The 19,948-nt window shown below is 59.4% G+C and overlaps 1 protein-coding gene across 2 annotated transcripts in view; it reads right to left on the reverse strand.

The window, feature by feature from the left end:
- The window catches only part of FBRSL1 (fibrosin like 1), an 83,633-nt gene that overhangs the window by 40,652 nt on the left and 23,033 nt on the right, over nucleotides 1-19,948 (reverse strand). For both annotated transcript variants that reach the window (XM_068990331.1, XM_068990330.1), the window contains exons 3-4: nucleotides 10,301-10,405; nucleotides 8,096-8,131 (exon numbers count right to left, since the gene is read on the reverse strand). In XM_068990331.1, coding sequence (XP_068846432.1) covers nucleotides 8,096-8,131; nucleotides 10,301-10,405 — 141 coding nt within the window. The remainder of the gene's footprint in view (nucleotides 1-8,095; nucleotides 8,132-10,300; nucleotides 10,406-19,948) is intronic.

Raw genomic sequence — 19,948 nt, forward strand, 5'->3', positions numbered from 1 at the left:
TTTCCAACCACTCCCAGCCCCGCCCAAGCTGTAGGGGGACAGATGGTGCCCCTCAGAAGAGCCCGTGGCCCTGGGCTCCCCCTCAGGGGCCTTTCCAGGGCCTGGGCCCAGCCCTCCCCGCACACCGCGGACAGTGTGCCACACCAAGCCGGTTCTCCCTTTGCTCGACCAGCCCTCGCCAGGCTGGAATCATGAACGAGCCCATCAGGAACGAGTAACGGATGGCCCCCAGCCCTGCCGTCCGCCGCTGACCTTTCTGGAGTCGACTGCATTAATATATTCTCCTGCTGTCAGACTCAAAGCACTAACTGCCTTATGAATTATTTATCAACACAAAAAGTCTTAACCAGAACGGTGTTAACACGAATCCCTAACCTTCTGGGTCCCAGCAGCCCCGCCTGTCCTGCATAATTGAATTTCAGCTCCCAGCGGCCTGGCCAGGCCCGTCACCCACCGGCTCCCTAGAACGACTGTCCCTCCAGCCATGGTTCCTAACACATGTGGCCACAGCTGTGAGGGGTCCCGCAGGCTTGCCCAGAGCGTCTGTGTCCAGCCTCCTGGGACAGGCCCTGATTGGACTGGAGTCCTTCAGGTCATGCTATTTGAAGGGGCAAGGGCAGCTGGGGCCTCCAGGGGACCTGAACTGCTCTGTGCTAATCTGAGGGGCTTGGATCTGCCTGCACCCCCAGGCTGGGCCAGGAGAGGAATGTACCCACCCCCACCCCCCCATACCCTCCAACCGCTGCAGCTGCCCTGGAGGGTGGCAACAGCCGAGGAGGGGGTGGGAGGGGTGAGTCCAGGGGCAGAAGCTATCTCCTGACTGGAGGTCGGGGAGGAAGCTGGCGAAGATCCACAAGCTCTCCCAGAGGTCACTGCAGAGGGACCATGCTGCCCACAGCTCGGCCTCCCACTCCCTAACAGGCTGCCCTCTAGAGAACTCCAGAGCCACGCGCTTCTGAACGCTCAGCCCTCAGAAACTGTTATGGTGAATGCAGGTGTCCTAAGTAACTAAGTCAGCGCAACTGGTCACTTAACAACCGATGGTCAACCCAGCCTGAAGCTTCAGGCCCCCAGCTTGAGCAGAGGGCCTCCTAGCTCCAGTCTGCCTGGCTGACTCCTCTCCAAAGCTCCCATGGGGTGCCTCGCCCAGAGGAGTGCCAATGTCAGGTGGTTTGGGTGGCTGGGACCAACCTGCTCAAGCTGTGGGTTGGCAGGCCCCTCCCCTCCTCCCCTCGGGGCCCTGGCACACCTGCACCCCACCAAGCATTTGCCTTTGGCCTGACCTCCCTGCTGCCCCTGACCACTGGCACAGTTGTCCCCAGAAACCCCAGCAGTGCCCAGCACTCTTGAGAAGCACCCACTGCATCCACCAACTCCCCATCAGAGCAGGGACCCCAGGACTTGCTCTGCCGTGTCCCCAGTGGAACACAGGCTGCAGGCCTCTGTGATGCCCTGGACAGACACGTGGAGTGTGACAGTGGCCCGCCCCACAGCGCAGAGACTAACAGCGGGAGCCTGGCAGACTCGCTTATTCTCCCCACAGCCCTGTGGGCTGGGTACCACGGCTCCTCCCTCTTACAGATGAGACAACTGGGGCACCGGGTGGCACCCAGTGGCAGCTTCCTCTCCTCTCCTGACCCGAGATGCTGCTCAGCCCTGCCCAGTGGGCCCCTCATCCCCTGGGGCTTTGCAGAGCCTTGGACCTGTGGTGCAGCTGCCCAGTGGGCAGGGTCTAGCTAGTGCCTCTGGCTCCGCCATCCCTGCCCCTCCCCTGCTCATGTGACACCTGGGGGCCACGCATGACCTTTGGAGCCTCTGGTGTGTTCCTGATAGAGTCAGGAGTCAGAAAACTCACTAACCCAGAGGGCTGAGCCAGCCTGCTGGGACAAGCGCCCAGAACAAGTGGCTGTCCAGGTCTGCGCCAGCCCAACCTGTGATGTGTGTGGGCACTTGGAAAGCCTCTCCCCAGCACATGCTGGGGTGCTGTCTCATGAGAGGGAAAGCGGAACACATGAGCGGGTCGGGGACCCCCAGGGAGCACAAGACACATCTTTCTCCCACCCTAGCGTCCAGCAGGACAGAAGGCAGCCACGAGAAGTTTCCTGGCCAGGAGGGTGGGTCCTCAGGACCCCTGGAGTTCAGTTGCTAGAGCCCTGAGGGGGATGGCGCGCTGCCCTGGCCTGCCGGGTACTCACCCCACCCTGGCCAGGCTGACCTCTATGTGGGACAGCAGAGGAAGTGCCAAGGACCCCTGCAGAGGATGGCCACAGAGGGGCCCAGAGCATGCATACGTGACAGCCCCGGCACGCAAAGCTGTCCCCGGCCACTGCAGCGCCACTGGAACCGCTCACACCAAGTCCCGAGCCCTCGAGCTCTTCTCTTTACCAGCACCTCACTAAATCTAGCACCCATCCCTCCCTACCAGCACCCCTCTGCCTGCACCACCACCGTCTACAGCACTGTGCAGGTCACCTGCTCACCTCCTGTAGTTCAATCACTAAGTCGTGTCTGACTCTTTGCTACACCATGGACTGCAGTACACTAGGCTTCCCTGTCTTCCTCTGTCTCCCCACGTTTGCTCAAATTCATGTCCATTGAGTTGGTGATGCTATCTAACCATCTCATCCTCTGTTGCCCCCTCCTCCTGCCCTCAGTCTTTTCCAGCATTAGGGTCTTTCCCAATGAGTCAGCTCTTCACATCAGGTGGCCAAGTATCGGCACTTCGGCTTGAACATCAGTCCTTCCCAATGAAGACTCGGGGTCAATTTCCTCTGGGACTGACTGCTTTGATCTCCTTGCAGGTCTGTTTACCTTATTCTCCCTTTAGGAAGAACCTGCTGCCCAGTTGCCTGGAGAGCCCCCTACTGCCCGAAGCCTGCCCACAAGAAGCTGAACAGAGGCCCCCAAGGCCACGCCCTTTCTGCTGCCACAGGAATAGACAGATGGGTGGGTGGACAGTGGCTCCTCTGACAAGAGGCAGGCCAGACATGGGCTGGGGATGCACCACGGGTAAGGACATTGCCCACCCCACTCCTGCCGTCCCTGGTGACCTCTGAGCAGCAGCCACTTCCCAGCAGCAGCTGAAGGGCTGTCCTGTGCTCAGAGGCGAGAGGAGCATTCAGCTCCCGACTCCAGGGAGAGCCTGACGGGCTTTTATTGCTTTTGTACAAATTACGGCTGCTCGGAAGTGGCCCAAGGAGCAGGGTAATGGATGTCATAAACCTGCCTCGTAAAGACGGAGCCTGCACTGCATGGCTGTGTGCGGGGAGGGTCAGGGGAGGCCTGCACTGGCCAGAGCAAGCAGATGGCTCTGCTGTCAGGGGGGCTGAATTGCTCCTGGGTGGGCATGGGGCAGGCAGGTCTCAAGGTGGCTCAGGGGTTCCCCGGGCACATGTCCACCAGCCTTCCTGCCCTTGGACGCTCACTAGAGCCGAGACCCCCACGTGCTGTGCCTCTTCAACCACAATTGTCCTTGGCTCACAGAGCAAAGCTGGCAAGTGACCCACATGCGGCCAACCAGGTACCCCATCCCCAGGAGTCTCCCTGCCTGCTCTCCCGAGCCCCAGGGCCACGGTTCCCAGAAGGGAAGACTGTGCCCCTTCTGCCAGTGGGTGAGGGTGGTGGCGTAAGAAACCTGAGTGCAGATGCAAGAGCCACGGCTACATTTCCAGCGCATGCACACGCGTCAACACACACGGGCACTCAGAGTCCACGGACACACGGTGCTGCTGTTGTGGCGAGAGCTTGACTGGCCTCGTCCATCACCACACTGGACAGGGCCTGGCCACCGCAGGTGCTCGGCAGATGTGTGAGGGCTGCTGCAAGCTGTTACACACACGTGTGCATGCTTGTCTGCCCCAGTAGAAGCTGCTGTGCCCCACCGAATGTGACAGGCCCTGGCAGGATGGGTAGGGGCTCCGGGTGGTGGCCTGTACCTCAGCGGCCATGCACCTGTACCCCACTCATGAGTTACTGACACACCTATGGAGAGGAGGGGTCCACAGCCTCTCCCCATGAATAGAGGTGGGGTGATAACAGAGCACCAGGAAGCCACGCCACACCACTGTTACTGCTTCCTCCTGGCTCTCGGGACACTGGTAACCTGCCGCCATGCTGTAAGGAAGCCCAACCAGCCCATGGAGGTAGGCCCCATGTCGGGCGAACAGAGGCCGCTGACCATGAGCTGGCATCAAGCTCCAGATGTCAAGAGCCTTTCATGACCCTGCCCCTCAGATGTCTAGGTGTTTCCGAAATGAGTGCCCGTCCCCACTAGACTTCCTCAGTAACTGCTTGTCTGGCACAGCAGCAGCCTGGGCCCTGCCAGCCCTCATGTCAGCTTTGCCTGGGCCACGCCAGCAGCTAGTTTCCACTCTGTCCAACTGTCCAGGCTTCCAGGGGAAGGGACTGGCCAGGGGTGTGCTAGGCTGCATTAGGCCCTCATGGCCCCGAGAAAGATGAAACTCAACTGTGCCAGGAGCCCAAAGTGTGCCTGCCTGGGACCTGGGATGGGAGGTGCTGCGGGGGAGGTAATGGGAGATTAGCAGGCTCTCTGGGAAATTAGCTGTTAGCAGCCCAACCAACAAGCCAAAATTCATTTCCAGAAATCCCCTGGAGGCAATCAAGCCAATCAGCTAATTATGCCTCGTGTGTATGCATGTGTGTGGGCGGGGGCTACCCTGGCAGTTTGGCAGGTGGGGCCCCACCCGACTCTGGTGAGCACCCTGGGCCCTTCGCACCTGGAGTGGAGGCTGCCTGGCCGGGGTGCAGGCAGGCGCTCCCTTCTCCCAATCCCACCGCGGCTCTGCTGGGAACCCACAGTTAGAGCCTCACCTCCCAGCCTGCCCTCCTGCTATTCCTGACGGTGGTGCCTCCTCCCACCGCAGGGCCTTTGCACGGGTGCTCCCCAGCCTCGTGTCAGGGCGGGGTTGGGAGGTCTTCTCGCCAGGCTACTCAAACTTCTCCACAGCACTCACCACCTCCCCGGGGACAGGGACACTGGCTGTTTGGTTCCTTCCAGTGGCAGTGATACTCACTAAGTGTTTGTTGAGGGGAGGAGGGACCTGGAGGTGAGAGCTGTACCCCAGCCCGGGGAGGGTGGGAGGACAGCAGCTCGGGCTGAGATCCGGCCGGTGAGGGCGAGAGAGGCGCCTGGAGGCCAGCGGCCAGCTGGGTTCTGGTGCCGTGGGCTGCGGCAGGCAGGATTCCTTCAGAGGGTAACAGAGAGGGACCTGGGTGGAGGACTGGATGGGAGGAGCTGGTGGGGAAAGCCGGGGTGAGCTGGGAGTGTGGCCCTGAGCAGAGGCCCCTCCCGACAGTGGGGGCTGCAGCAGGTTCTCTGACCCCTCCCCGACCACGCCCACCCTGAGGACACCTGCCCGGACATCGGATCACCTGAGTCTTCGGCCCTGTCCCCAGGCTACACACTCAGGGTTGGGGCAGGGCAGCCTCCTGCCTGTGAGGTGTCTAGGTCCTCATTTCTCTTTAATAAAGGAAACTCCCAAGTCCCCTGCTTTGGTGGGAGATGGATCCTCGTGTCCTTGGTTGCAAGCAGTCAAATTAAGAAAATTACTTTCTAACTAATTTTACGGCACTAACGAACCTCTGGCGGCATGCTGGGGAGGCTGCGCTGAGCTTTCGGGACATACATTGTTGAGGATGGGCAATAATTGGGATTTGCTGGGGAGAAATCTTGGCAAATTAAACTTTTAAGTACGGTCTATAATCCAGGTCAGACAACAAATGCCCTGTGTCACCTAGCAAGGGGACGCTGTGGGGAGAGGCAAGGACAAGCGTGACCCATCCTGAGCCTGAGGCCCTAAATGCAGACACACAAACAGCAAGGTGTGTGCAAACATATACACCTACGTGTAATGCCACATGGCCACAGGTCACATACACACTGCATGACCACGGTCCCAGACATGGGCTCCCAGATGGACACTTAGATGCAGTGTGGCGCGTGCGCACATGTGCGCGCACACACACACACATACACACACACACACACACACGCACACACACAGAGACCTGCTGCATCCACAGACACACACGGGCGCCTCGAGACAGACTCTTGAGAGGACAAGACACAGACTCACACAGAAATGGCCACAGAGAAACATGGAATGCTTCTGGGTGCAACCGGGTGCAACTGTGGAGCCCTGCCACAGCCGCACAGAGACATCACCTCATGGGCACATGGGAGAGAGAGACGCATGTGAACATACAGGGTTACACAACACACACTTCCCTTGCACTGAGAGTCATACACAAACAGGGCCCTCAGCCTGAGTGTCACCCTTGTGCCAGAGGGCTCCATGGTGAAATCTGGATCTAGAGGCAGGGTCCCAGCCGGCCTCCAAGCCTCATCCTCCGGCTCCCGGCAGGGTGACCTGCCAGCCGCCAGCCTCGGCCTGCTGGGCAAGGGTCCTCTAGGCCCCCGCCCACTCCTCCAGCCACAGGGGAGGCTGTCACCATGCCAACTGGACAAAAGGGCCAGCAGGGTTGACCATACAAGCCCTGCAGTGCTGCCCAACACACATCAGGGACCTGCGGGCACACTTGCTCACGCCAGGGTCTGGCGCACACACACCGGTATGTCTACAGACATGGTTCAGGAACCCCCAGGGCTGAGCAGCAGGCTGGGGCGCTGCCCCCACCATCTGTCACTCACATGCAGCCTCAGTGGGGGCTAAGCTGCAAGCAGCTGGCATGTTAATTACAACTTCTTCTCCAGGAAACATTCAAAGCAGCATTTTGCAGAGAAGACCACGAATGACACATGGTGGTTTGGAAGCAGAGGGCTGCCCAGAGGCTCTGGCAGGGAGACCCAAGCAGCCCCGGGCGTCTCGAGGTTCCACATGGGGCATCTCTGGGCCCAACCTCTCGGGACTCCCAACCCTCCAGGACAGGTGCAGGTCAGTGGGCATTCTGTGTCTTGCCCCCAACTCTCCCCATCACTGCCCCAGGTTGCCCTGGTGCCAACCTGGACCACATGGCGCCTCCCAGAGTGCAGGTCCTATCCAAGCCTGGCCGACCACCCCCATCAACATGGTCAGGAGCGGTTGGCGCATCAAGACCACCCAGGCCCATGGGAAGAAGGAGCAGTCTGGGGCCGCCAACCATGACCACGACAACAGATGAGTGCACAAAGGCTGCCCAAGGAGGGCAGAGGCCTTCCCAGGAAAGCACCCCTTGGGTGGCACCTGGGACCACTGCCCAGAAGTGTACAGCCCCCCAAGTCAAAGGCTCAAAGATGCTACAGCCTGGCCCCGGATTTGAGGCAGAAGGCAGAGCTGCCTGGGCTGGCAGACCCTGGGGGTCGTGGAGCTGGGGGAGGGGAGGGCCAGGGACCCACGGCTGTCCCTGCCACCCAGGGAATTAATGGGTTAATTACACACCCTATAAAAAGCCGCTGTGATTTAGAGAGCCTGCCTGTCAGACCCTGGAACTCTGGAACTAGCAGTTAATCAGGAGCTGCGGGATGAGGCGGGCGGAGCCCAGGCCCCTGCCCTCCAATGAGCCGAAACGGCTGTAAATCTGCAGAAACTGCTTTTATGGAGCTCTGGGTTTTATGGTGTCATTAACGGGCCTCCTGATACTTAAGGGGAAATGAAATAAAGTCGTGGGGAAGGGGCTGGGGGACAGTGAGGGTGGCCCCTGCCATGGCCGGAGTATCAAGTGGCAGCTGGCCGGCCCCCCTCCCGCCCCTGGGCCCCTGATGACAGCTAAGAGCAGGGGACTCACACCCTCCAGCCTCTTTGGTCGGGCCAAGCACAGCTGGGGAGAGGGTGTCAGGACACGGGGCAGGGGGTAGGGCGGGGAGGGCATACGCTGCCAATTGCTCCACGTGCAGGAACCCCGACACCAAACGCTGCCCCACAGGACCCAGGGTGTCCAGCCCACTGCCCACTACTCTGCAGGGAAGGACCCGGAGTCCCGCTCCCTCTTAATCTCTGCCCACTCTGGCCCATCCCCATCCTGTACAAACTCCATTTCCAGCCTGGAGGCAGCATTCAGTACAGTCGGGGCTCCCGTGGGTCGAGGGTTGGGGTTAGTGTGTAGGGAACAGACAGCAGAAGGGGGGTGGGAGACTTACGGAGTAACCTCTGCCTGAGACTGCCTGCGCCGAGCTCTGCAGAGAAGGAAGAGGACAGTCAGGAACCAGTTGCAGCCCAAGATGGCCACCCTCTCCCTTGAGAACCTGAGCAGGCAGAGCCCATCCTGGGTCTTCGCTGGAACTCTAGGCTGGGGCCACAATGATCAGCCTGTGGCAGGGTCCAAGGACCCACAGAGGAATCTTCCACCCCCAGACCTGGAGGTATGGTCCAGCCCAGCAGAGTCTCCAGGCAGAGAGGCGGCAAAGCCCCCACATTCCCCAGGGGTGGGCTCAGCCCCTCCCAGAGGATGCGCCCCACCTCTCCACGTGGGGTTCTGGGCCAGGGGCTGACCCCACTCCGTGCTCAGGTCAGCTTTTCCCTCACCACCCACCAGCCTCCCAGGGTCACCGGGTCCAACGGGAAAGCCTGGGAAGGTTTCCTGGAGCTGGGCAGGAAATCCTGGGGTCTCAAATGTCAGATGGGGGTGGGGGTGGGGTCAGCTGTGGCCTAGAGGCCAACAGTCACCCCAGAGGTCCTGTGAGGGTGATCCCAACTATGCTTGATGGGACTCCCTCTGGCTCAAATGGGCATTTAGGATATGACAGGAGAAACCAGTTAGGTTCATTTCACCAGCTCCCCAGGGCAGGCAGTGGTCACCAGTGTTGAGCCCCGAGGCCCAGGCAGATAGGACGTGATGACCCGGCAGGTGGGGGTTGGGGGGCATTCACATGGCCGGCGAGGGCAAGCTTGTCTGAGGTGTGTAGGACTCACAGACCTGGGGCCAGACCACACTGAGGTCCAGATGCCAAGATTCTTCTTGGAGGATGGTGACCACTGCAGGCTGGACCACTCTGCTCAGCTCAGCTGGGGCCAGGGGACACCTCCCCTCCCCAGCCAGACCCTGGCCAGGCCCCAGGCCAGTTCCTGGGGGTCTGCCAGACCAAGCTCACCCCAGTGTGTGTGTGTGTCGGCGGGGGTGCCCTGGGGTAGCTCAGGCCCCAGGCCCTGCCGCTGGGGGGGTGGGGGTCAGGTGCCATAATTGCCCCCAAGCTTGCGCACTCACGCCGCCTGTGCTGTGCCTACAATCTGCCAGCTCCCATCCTAGCCGGCAATTAGAGGAGTTCGAACTAGGGCAGCCCCCGCGGGCCCAGACAATTACCAGCCTATTTTCCCATCTTGTGGCAACAAGATCCGGGCAATTAGGCCCCCCTCCTGGCCTCCCGCACCGGCCCTCCCCCAGCCCCCATTTAAATGATAATGAGAGACGACTCGTTCCATTTAGCCCTGCAGAAAACCCATCTCCGCTAGGCCACCACTCCTGCAGCTGGGGGTCAAGAAGACAAAGGCCTCTTCCAGGAGCAGTGCCTCCCATGTTGGGAGGGGGGCCGCTCTTCCGCCTGAGTCCTCATCGCCCCCTCAACCCAGGGACCCTCAACCCCCACTCCCTGCCCTTGCAACACCTGCCCCATCCCCCTTCTCCAAGGTCTAGGGAGACGCAGCAGCCCTGGAGGAATACCCTGCACCCCCATTGCTGGCCACGTCCCAGTGGGAGCCCTCGTGTGTTGCCTGGGTCATCCCCAAACTGGGTCCTAAGACCTCCTCGCCCCCGCTCCTTGGGACTTGAGTTCAAGGACCTTCTAGACAGGACACACCGAAGGGTGTCCCCAGACCCAGGCCAGCTTATGCCTCAGAGGGGCACCCTCCCCTCCGTGTGGCCCCCAGTGGCAGAGACTTGGACTGCTGGATGCCCCGTGCTGCTGCCCGCCTGAGCAGACAGGCGGGTTCGCCTGGGCAGGCAGGAGTGCTTGCAGCTCATCGGGCCAGAAACATACCCCCTGCCCCCACCCTTCTTCAGACACATCTGTGGGAGCTGTTTGGCATCCACAGCCCTGCCTGCCACCAGCTGGACACTGACGCCGAGCCTACCCCCAGCTGGACATAGGGACTGCACCCCAGCATGGTCGCCTCCACTCACCCCTGCCCGTGCCTAACGGTTGGTCCTCATTTAAATACTTCCTAATGGGGAAGCCCCAATTAGTAGACAGTTATATTTTAAAGGCAAATACTAATTGTGAGCACAAAACCCTGGATTGAGACCCTGGGCCCCTAAGCAAACAGTTTGCAGTGTCCGCTGAAGGTTGGAGGCTGGCCAGGCAGTCAACCCAGGGACTCGGAAGCGTTCCCGCGAGCGGCTGGGTACTCACATCACTGAGTTGGTCCCGAGAACTGCTCCTCCGGGAGCTGGTGGCTTCTCGGAAGCTGTCGCCGTCACTGTTGTGGTCGCCCCCTCTGGACACTGCGACCTTCATCTGGGGACAGGGAGAGATGAGAGATGGGCTCAGCACACACACCCTGCAGGGTGGGGCTGGGGCACAGCCAGGCTCAGGCTCCTCCCCCACCCCACCCGGTCCCTCTGGGCTGAAACCCGGGGAGGGGGGCGGCAGGGCAGAGCCAACCACTGACAACCCAGTAAGTACTTCCCATTCCTACCCAGAACAGGAAAGAAGAGCTCAGACAGCGAAAGGTGAGCACTCAACGGCGTAAACTACCGTCAGCTCTGTCCTCTCCTCCGGCCGGTGGGCAACTGAAGACTCCTGGATGGGGACCGGGCCAATGGGAGGCCCCAGCCTTTTCCACTCTGCCAGGGGCCCATGATCAGGTGTCAAGACAGGCCTGCCTGTGGCAATTCACCTCTGGTCCCTGCAGGTGCACCACGCCTGGGCCCCCTTCAGTCCTCACCACAATGCACGTCAGGGCTGTACGGTCTGCAGAGCTGGGTGTGGACCAGCCACTCCCCTCTGTGTGTCCTAGGGTCATTACTCAACCTCTCTGTGCCTTGGTTCTGTCAACTGCAGAACGAAGCAAGTAGTACCCACTGGAACAGCTGCTGCTGGGTCAAGTATCTGCCGGACTCTCCGTAGACCCGGCAGGCCCTCAGCTCCTTGCTCCTCACACAAAAGCCCTGGTTGGCCACTCTGTGCCCACTTTACAGAGGAGGAAATCAAGGACGGAGTTGATTAACCACTAGGGAGGTTAAGTGACAGTGTGGAAAGTGGACCCAGAAACCTGCCTGCATTCTTTTTACTTGGAAATAGTTTCAAACTTCACCAAGCTGCAGGGCAGGAACATCCATCACAGCCCCTGACCCTTGACCTCTGGGCCCAGGAAGTCACCACCCAGATCATGCCAGCCTCCATACAGGTCTTATCAGCTCCCAGCTGCCCTCCTGGACTCCCTGGCAGGACCCACAGAGCTTGGCTGTCCCGCCACCTCCAGGTGGCTCCAGCTTCCTGGTTCTGGAACATTCCCACGGTTTTGTCTGGACATGCACCGACAGCCCAAACCTTCAACTGTATGTCAGAGGTTTCCTAGCAATAGACCGAGACCACAGCTCCCAGCCAGCACACTGCCTAGTAACGACCCCCGCTCCAAGTGCTGCTGATGTGCCTGCGGGGCAGCGTGTGGCCTCCTATCCACCCCCCAGGCCTCCCCGCCCAGCGCATATGCTCTCAGAGCTCAGGCGTGCTCAGAACCTGCGCCACAACCAGGGGCAGAGAGGCCTAGTCCTTTGCATCCAGGCATTTTGTCGTAAGCATCCTTCAGCCCTGGAGACCTCAGCTAGGGTGGAAAGTCAGCCAGGTGTACCAGCTGTGCTCTGAAATATTCTCAAGTCCCCGGGAAACCCCCTCAAGGCCTGAGCCTTCTTCCTGTGGACCCAATGGTGGGCTTGCTCTCTCGAGGCTGCCCCTCAGAGCCCCTGCTCCCCAGAGCCAACCTAAGCCCTAGATGGGGTACAAGCTCCCATAGCCACAGGCCCCTGCACGGTGTGGCTATCAGAGTGTCATCACAAAACATAACTGGCATTCATCCACCGCCCAGGCTTGGGTGCAAGGACCCAAGGGAGGGCCCCCTTCTGGGGAAGCAGGAACAGCGAGGGGGAAACCCAGCCCTCAGGACTACCCTCCCATCCTATGGCAGGCCCACGGAGGGGCCCCAGGCTCACCCTAGGCGAAACCCCCATTGTGAGCCCACGGGTCCCTGGCCTCACGAGCTCCATCCTGCATAGCTGAGTGGTGAATGCGCAGACCCTGGGCCAGTGCTGGCTCTCTGACTATCCTTGAGCCTCAGTTTCCTCATCTGTGAAGTGGGGGTGTCGACAGGGCCCTTCACAGGCTCTATGGGGGTAAGAAGTTCTGTTGTGGGCCTGAACCCTCTCTAGCATCGTTAAGCCACCAGGTGTCACTGTTGTCACCAGCTGGAGACAGGTCTTTCTTGCCTCTGGACTCCATGACAGGTCTCCCCAAAAGGAGTGAATATGGGGTCCGGGGGAACTTCCTCACTGCCTTGCTGGCAAGGAGCCTCTGCAAGAAAACAAATGCCCTCATCCAGTGGATTTCAAAGTAGGGTCCCTGGACATGCAGCATCAGCACCTGGGAGCTTGGCAGGAATGCAAATGAGCATTTCCGGGCCCCACTACAGACTCGCTGTGTCATCAGGTCCTCTGGGGGATCCTGGTAAGGCTCTAGTTGAGACTCTTGGCTTTGACCTTCAGTAATCACCCCCATGAACCCACCCTCACTGTTGGGGGACAGTATTTCAGGGTGGGCTTGGAGCAGGGTCCCTGCCCAAGAGGAAGGCTGGACCCAGAGACACTGCAAGGACAGAACAGGCCTGGCGCAGTTGTGCAAACTGCTCATTGTACAAGGACACCCAGCAAAGGGGGAGGGGAAGCGGAGGCTGAAGAATAACCCCCACACAGCTGAAAGGGAGGATGCCACATTCCACTTCATTCAGTCACACAAGTGGTCTCTCTAAGCTGGACCCCAGAGAGGATTCCTTACGATGGCCCACAGGGGAAGGACAGGCTGGGGTCTGTCATCCTCCTCAGGCAGTGGGTTTTAGCTTTGAAAGCCCCGTTTCCCAGAAAATCCCATAAAATTCAGTACTGTGCCCTGGGAACCATCCCAACCCTGGACGCACTGGGATGGCTGGTCACCTTCTCTTCCTTGGCCAGCCCCAAGCTGGACTCTGGCTGTCCTATAGCCCCACCTGCTTCCTAGTGGCTCAGAAATGCTGCTGGCCAGCTATGCCAGAAGGCCAGGGATGCCATGCCTCCATTTTTAGCTGGAGAGATCAGATTCTGATCTGGGCCCTGATTGTCCCAGGAGGGCAGCTAGGAGCCCGTGCTTGGGCCCACCCCTGGGCCTTGTGGTCTATCCCTATGCCCACCCAACCATCCTTTATCCGTCCATCCATCCTTTATCCACCCATTCATCCTTTATCCATCCATCCACCCTTCCACCCATCTACTTGTCCACTTAACCACCCATCTGCCCACCATCCATCCATTCATCCATCCATCCACCTATCCATCTTCCCATCCACCCACCACCCATCATCCACCTACCCATCCAAGGCTTAGAGTGCCTGCCTATGAACCAGCTCTATTCTGGGCAATGAACATAAACAGACCCAAGTCCCCACCCTCCCGAAGCCTACAAAGAGGCCACCACATGAAGCATGTGGCCGGCAGATGGCCACAGGTGTTCTGGAAGGACAACAGCAGAGAAGAGCAAAGAAGGGGTCGCCAGGGAGGGGCCTCACTGAGAAGGCAACACTTCTGAAAGGTGATGAGGCAGGTCATGAGGCCATTGGGAAGGGTGGGGGGATGGCACTGCCGGAGCAACGAGGCTCCCTGGGGAAGAGGAGAGCCCTAATGAGCAGCGACAGTTTCTGCAAGTTGTGCAAAATTCCTGAACATGTAACAACTGGCTCGTGCAAGGTGGCATACCACAAAACTGGCGGGGGCAGGACTCCCCTTGAGACTGGTGGAAATATGGAAACAGGGCCCAGCTCTCCAGCAGGCAGGGTCAGGACACAGCCCTCAGAAGGGCAGGTAGAGGACCTCCCCTTAGATCAGCATGGCTGGGGCACGGCCATTGGAGCAGCAAGGTGAGGGACACCACCCTCAGACTGAGGCACCCCGGGAGCACCTGGGGCCCTAGGCTTTCTGGCAGTGACAGGGAACCCCTTCCTGTGACCCTTCCTGGGCAAGGCAACTCCCTAACCAGGTTCTGCGGCAATTACGGGAGGAAGTGTTGCCTCCCAGGCGGGCTGCCAAGTGCCCTGAGCCACAAACAGGCAGCATGTGGTTCTACTTGACGCTCAGACCCACAGGGTGTGCGCAGTGGCAGTCAGTCCAGGAGGCGTGGCTGGGAAGGGGTCCAAGAGGTGGGACTGGCAGTGTCCCCAGGCTATGCCACCAGGTGCCTTCCCTCTATGGGGGACAGGAAACTCCCGAGATACCCCAGGGCTGACTCGGGGGCCCAGAATCCCTCACTCCAGCAGCGAGAAGACTCACTGGGACTCCTGACCCTTCACAGACCAGCTCCCACCAGGACACAGCAACAAAGGAGCACCAAGAGTCCTGGAGGCCCCGCAGGCACTCAGCAAGGCCTCTTCTGCCCACACCCCAACACAGCGCCTGCCTGCCCCCGACTCCTGCCGGATGACCTGTGCGTTCCCCTCCTTACCGAGACCCACGACTGAGGCAGCACGCAGAGGCTCCCCCCACCCTTAGAGCCCTGCCGCGCAGATGGAGCAGAGGCGCCCTGCGCAGCATGCTCAACTGGTGCACACCTGCAGATGCACATGCCCTCCGTCCATGGCGAGAGTGGGAGTGGCGGCCCTAGAGTTGCGCAGTGCACAACCTGAACAGCGATGTGCGGCGGCCCCTGCAGGAGATCATGCCCCACCAGATGGCTTCACCCTCAGACAAGTGTCATCCCATGGAGCTCTCAGGAATGCACACGAGCACACACCACCTTCTCAGGAGCTCTGGGCTCTGCCCTATGCCTCGCCCACCTCCACCCCAACACCAGCCCAGCTCAGGGGTGGGAGGTGCCCTCTGGCCCACAGCTAGTCAGCACTGGCCTCCGGGATGAGGAAAGGCCCATTTAGCCTCCACACCTACAGGCCTGGGAGGGGAAGGGGTGAGGATGGCCTGGCTGCAGACCCTGGGGAACCCTGAGAAGGGGGCTATGGCTGAGGCCACTCACAGTCTCCTTCAAACCAGCAGGAGGACATGACCTGGTGGGTGAGGTGAGGGTCAGGCACCCACTAAGCATCAGCACCCACCCCTCAGCCCTCAGTCAGCCAGCCCACTGTCCCAGTGAGAAGGGAGTCAGGAGACTGCCCTCACGACGCCCTTACAGAAACCGAGCACAGGCTCCTGACGGCCGAGGCACCCTATTCCATGTCCACTCACTCACTCACACACACACACACACACACACACACACACACACACACACGCATGTGCACATGCCTGGCATCCCAGCCCTGGGGCCACACGGCAACCCAGGCCTGTGGCAGAGACCCCTCCCCCTTCACCCCAATCTTATTTCAGGGACTCCTGAACAAATAATGCCCCCACTGGGGCACTTTAAAACCACTGGGCCTCCTCAGGGATCAAACATTATGGGTCTGGGTCTCAGAGACCTTCCTGGGCCCCCCTGGTGACTCCTGAGCGCACCCCCAGGGTGAGTGGGCAGTCACAGGTCACATGGCCCTCACTGGGCCCCTGCCAGCTGGACTGGGAGGATGAGCTGTGTTTATCCATGAGAACTGTGTTGGTCTTCTCACCCCCACTCTGGTCCCTGCTCACTGCAGCTGATCCTGGCGGCCAGTGTGTTCTATAGGCTCCAAAGTGAGAGACTGTTCTGTCTACCCAAAGCCCTGACTGAAGCAGGGCCTGAGGCCCTGCCTGTCCTGGGGATGGGGGCCCCCTTCCCCTTTGGGTGCCCCGGCCCCTGGCCCCTCTGTCACCCTGGTACTTCAATGCCCCAGGGGCATAAATGAGGCTCTGACCAGGAAGCCCCTTGCTCTGTCCACCAACATTCCCTGATGCTCAGCAGAGCCTCATGACCCCACTGAACCTGCACTCCCGCCCCACCTCACACATGCCACCTCTCTCCCTCAGCACATGACAGCCGTGAGGACAGCCCGTACGTTATTCTGTTCACAGCCCCACCCTCTGAGCCCCAGGCCTGGGCTCTGCCTCCAGCTCTGCATGGAACCTGGGTTTCGGAAGAGAGCCACAGAGCACGGCTGGGCCAGGGAGGGGAACCCTTACGCAAACCATGCAAACACACTCATGAGGGGGCTCGTGGGCAGGTGAGATGCTGGGGTGTGCAAGGAAGGCCAGGGCCCCCCTCCCCACCCAACGAGGCCACCTGCCCGGCCTCTCCTTTGCATGCTTGCAGCGCACCGCTCCAGGTCAGTGTGGACGATAGTACCCCAAGTGCAGCACTGCAGACCAGCGTCCCCCGACCGACAGCAGCACCTGCTGGTGAAGTGTGGTACTGCAGCCGCCATGTGACCAGAGGGCGAGAGGGAGGGTTCTCAGGGCTGTGAGTCTGGTGGAGGCTCCAAAAGGATGGAGTCCACTGTAAGGAGACCCTGGCTCTGGGCATGGCCCCGTTTCTCCCAGGAGTCCTTTCCGATGCTCCTTCCACTCCCGTGACAATCAGGCCGGGTGAGGCCCCTCAGGCTCCCATGGGCCCAGGTGTCCCTGAGTGAAGCAGGGTCACTGGATGGCAAGTGCCCAGTAGGCAGGGGCTGTCCTTTGTCCCCACTACCTGGAAGGGGCCTGGCACAATGAGGAAGGGTCCCACAGCCAGCACAGGGTCAGGAAGCAAGCTGCTGCCCTTGGAGGCTGGCCCTCCACTCCCACTGTTCCACATCCTTCCCCCGGGATTCGGCCGGGTGGACAGCTGCGTGAGTGAAGCATGGAGAGGCACAACAGATTGTACAGAGGACGCTGGCTGAGTTGAGCCCACAACCCAAGGAGACACACGGCCAGCAGGCTCTGGGGACACGAGCGGTACGTGAGCAAGTGCCACGTGAGTGACACGACACCCTGGCTGTGCCTGAGTGTGGGCCCTCTGGCTGAGGGGCAGGGGCGGTGCACCAGGTCCTGCCCCCTTGGTCAAGCCAGTGGACTCTGGGCTCAGAGCAGGGTCCCTTGGGCTCCACCTGGCCTCTACTCTCTAGCTGAGCCACTCAGCTTGCGCCACTGCTGTCCCCACCTGTCCAGCTGAGTCAAGCCACAAGCACCTCCCTGCACCTGCCCAGGCCCCCTCCAGTGCAAGCTTTGAAAAACATACCTCAGCTCAAGTCACTGTGCAGCCTAAACCCCGCAGTGGCCCCTCTGCGAGTGAGTGGTGGCCACACTCGCCCAGGCCCCACGCCACCCCCACCCCGGGGTTCTGGTCAGCTCACTCCTTGTCAGCTGTCCCTGGGCCTCAAGCTGGGTCACCTCCTGGGTGAGGCCTCCCCGATCCGCTGGTCTAAACCAGCCCCATTTCTGTTTCCAGGCAGGTCTGCTGTCACCCCAAATCCCCCCGCCACTCATGTCACGTCTGGAATTCCAGCAGGTGTCTCAGTCACCGAGCCCAGACAGGGACCAACAACAAAGCCCGAAGAAGTATACACCGAATGGGCTATACCCTCGGCATCCACTCCCCTCTACCCTTCTCCCAACAGGGCCCCCCAGCAAGTCCCCGACGTTAGGTTTCTGTGAGGGCCACATCTGGAGTGGGGGTCGGCTGTGCCAAAGCCGGGCAATGGCCAAACACTCTGCCCATGGGTCCTGCCGGGATGGCTGCCCCCAAGGGGACCAGGTGAGCCTGCCAAGGAGGCTGAAGACGAGACTCGCCTGTCCAGGCTGTGCCCAGGAAGCGGGAGAAACCATTCTATGAGAGATAATGATAAGGCAGTGACTGCAGTAACAACGGCATACGTGCCTATCTAGCAGGAACTGTGCACGTCAACTCAGCTTTTCATCTCTACAACCCAAGACGCGTGCATGCAGTATGGACAGCTCCACTTTACAGATGAGGAAATAGGCCCAGAAAGGAGGAGCACTTGCCTGGGGCCAGCACAGAGCCAACGAGGACCTCACGATGAGGTGGGGTGAGGATGCAGTGTCCCAGGGAAGCCCACCTTGGCCGCCCCCTAAGCTGCAGCCCAGGCTTCAGAAGAGGGGGAAGTGGGAGAAACCGTCTGTGTTAATGGGAGCCAGGCACTGTAGCGGCTAGCTAGGACCCAGCGTGGTTCGAACTTTAACTGACCCACACAAAACTCTGAGGGAGTGCCACTGTCCCACTGTACAGATGAGAAAACTGAGGCACCGAGGGGCAGTCACCTGCTCAAGGCCACATAGCTGGCAGGTGCCAGAGCTCATTCCCCACCACGACATTCATCTTCCAGAGGGCGAGGGAATATTCTGGAAGGACTCTACCAAGCCCAGTGTGAAAAACTGCGATTAGAAAACCCCTACACTGGCAAATATGGACCTGGCAGACCGATGTGATGGTGAAGAGCAGACAGGCTGTGTAGATTGCATCCAGAACTCTGCCCCGCTCTGTCTCACTCCCTGTGCTGACTAAGCATCCAGGGCCCAGCCCTCTGCCAGGTTCGCGGTTACCAGGCCTGCTCGGGGGTGCAGAGAAGAAACGGGCAATCCCCACACCACAGAGGGGTGAGCCCAAGAGAGGGGCATGGAAGCAGGGGAGGGGTGGAAGGCAGGCAGGGCGGGGAGGAGGGAGAACTCAGACCACAAAGGCCCTTGTGGGGCATGTCCAGGAACCAAGACTTCCTGAGGGTGGAGGGGAACTTCCAGGGTGCTTTCAGCAAGGGAAGGGCGTGCTCAAATGGGCCTTTAGAGGAACCTCACCACCTGCAGATGGGCAGGAAAACTGAAGCTGGCTGTCTTCCAGGGAAAGGTCAGGGTCAAGGGCACAGATTCTGGAGTTGAGCCACCTGGTTTGAACCCTGGCTCCATCACTTTCCCTGCTTGTCTCAGACAAGTTACTCAGATGCTTTTTTTCTTTGGTTTCCATATCCTCCTCTGAAAAATGGTACTAGCAATATTCTGGCTCACAGGTGTGGTCACTGGAGACAGTGCCTGGGCCGGCTGTGAAAGGTCAGCTTTTCTTTGCTGGTAAGAGGTGGTGGGCTAGCAGTAAGTGGTAGACACGGACATCCAGTTTACAAAGTCAGACACATGACTATTCAGATCATCTATTTCATCTCAGGGCTTCCCTGGTGGCTCAGTGGTAGAGAGTATGACAAGGCTGTATATTGTCTCTCTGCTTTTTCAACTTCTATGCAGAGTACATCATGCGAAATGCCAGGCTTGATGAATCACAAGCTGGGATGAAGATCACTGGGAGAAATATCAACAACCTCAGATATGCAGATGATACCAGTCTAATGGCAGAAAGTGAAGAGGAACTAAAGAACCTCTTGATGAAAGCAAAAGAGGAGAGTGGCTTGAAACTCAATGTTCAAAAAACTAAGATAATGGCATCCGGTCCCATCACTTCATGGCAAATAGAACAGAAAAAAGTAGAAGCAGAGATTTTATTTTCTTGGGCTCCAAAATCACTGTGGATGGTGACTGCAGCCATGAAATTTAAAGACGCTTGCTCCTTGGAAGGAAAGCTATGACAGACCTAGACCATGTATTAAAAAGCAGAGACATCACTTTGTCAACAAAGGTCCATATAATCAAAGCTACGGTTTCCAGCAGTCATGTGTGGATGTGAGAGCTGTAACGCAAGGCTGAGCACTGAAAACTGATGCTTTCGAATTGTGGTGCTGGAAAAGACTCTTGAGAGTCCCTTGGACAGCAAGGAGATCAAACCAGTCAATCCTAAAGGAAATCAACCCTGAATATTCATTGGAAGGATTGATGCTGAAGCTCCAATACTTTGACCAGCTAATGTGAAGTGCTGACTCAGGGGAAAAGACCCTGACGCTGGGAAAGACTGAAGGCAGGAGGAGGG

Source organism: Capricornis sumatraensis, chromosome 17, assembly GCF_032405125.1.
Source record: "Capricornis sumatraensis isolate serow.1 chromosome 17, serow.2, whole genome shotgun sequence".
Classification (NCBI taxonomy): domain Eukaryota; kingdom Metazoa; phylum Chordata; class Mammalia; order Artiodactyla; family Bovidae; genus Capricornis; species Capricornis sumatraensis.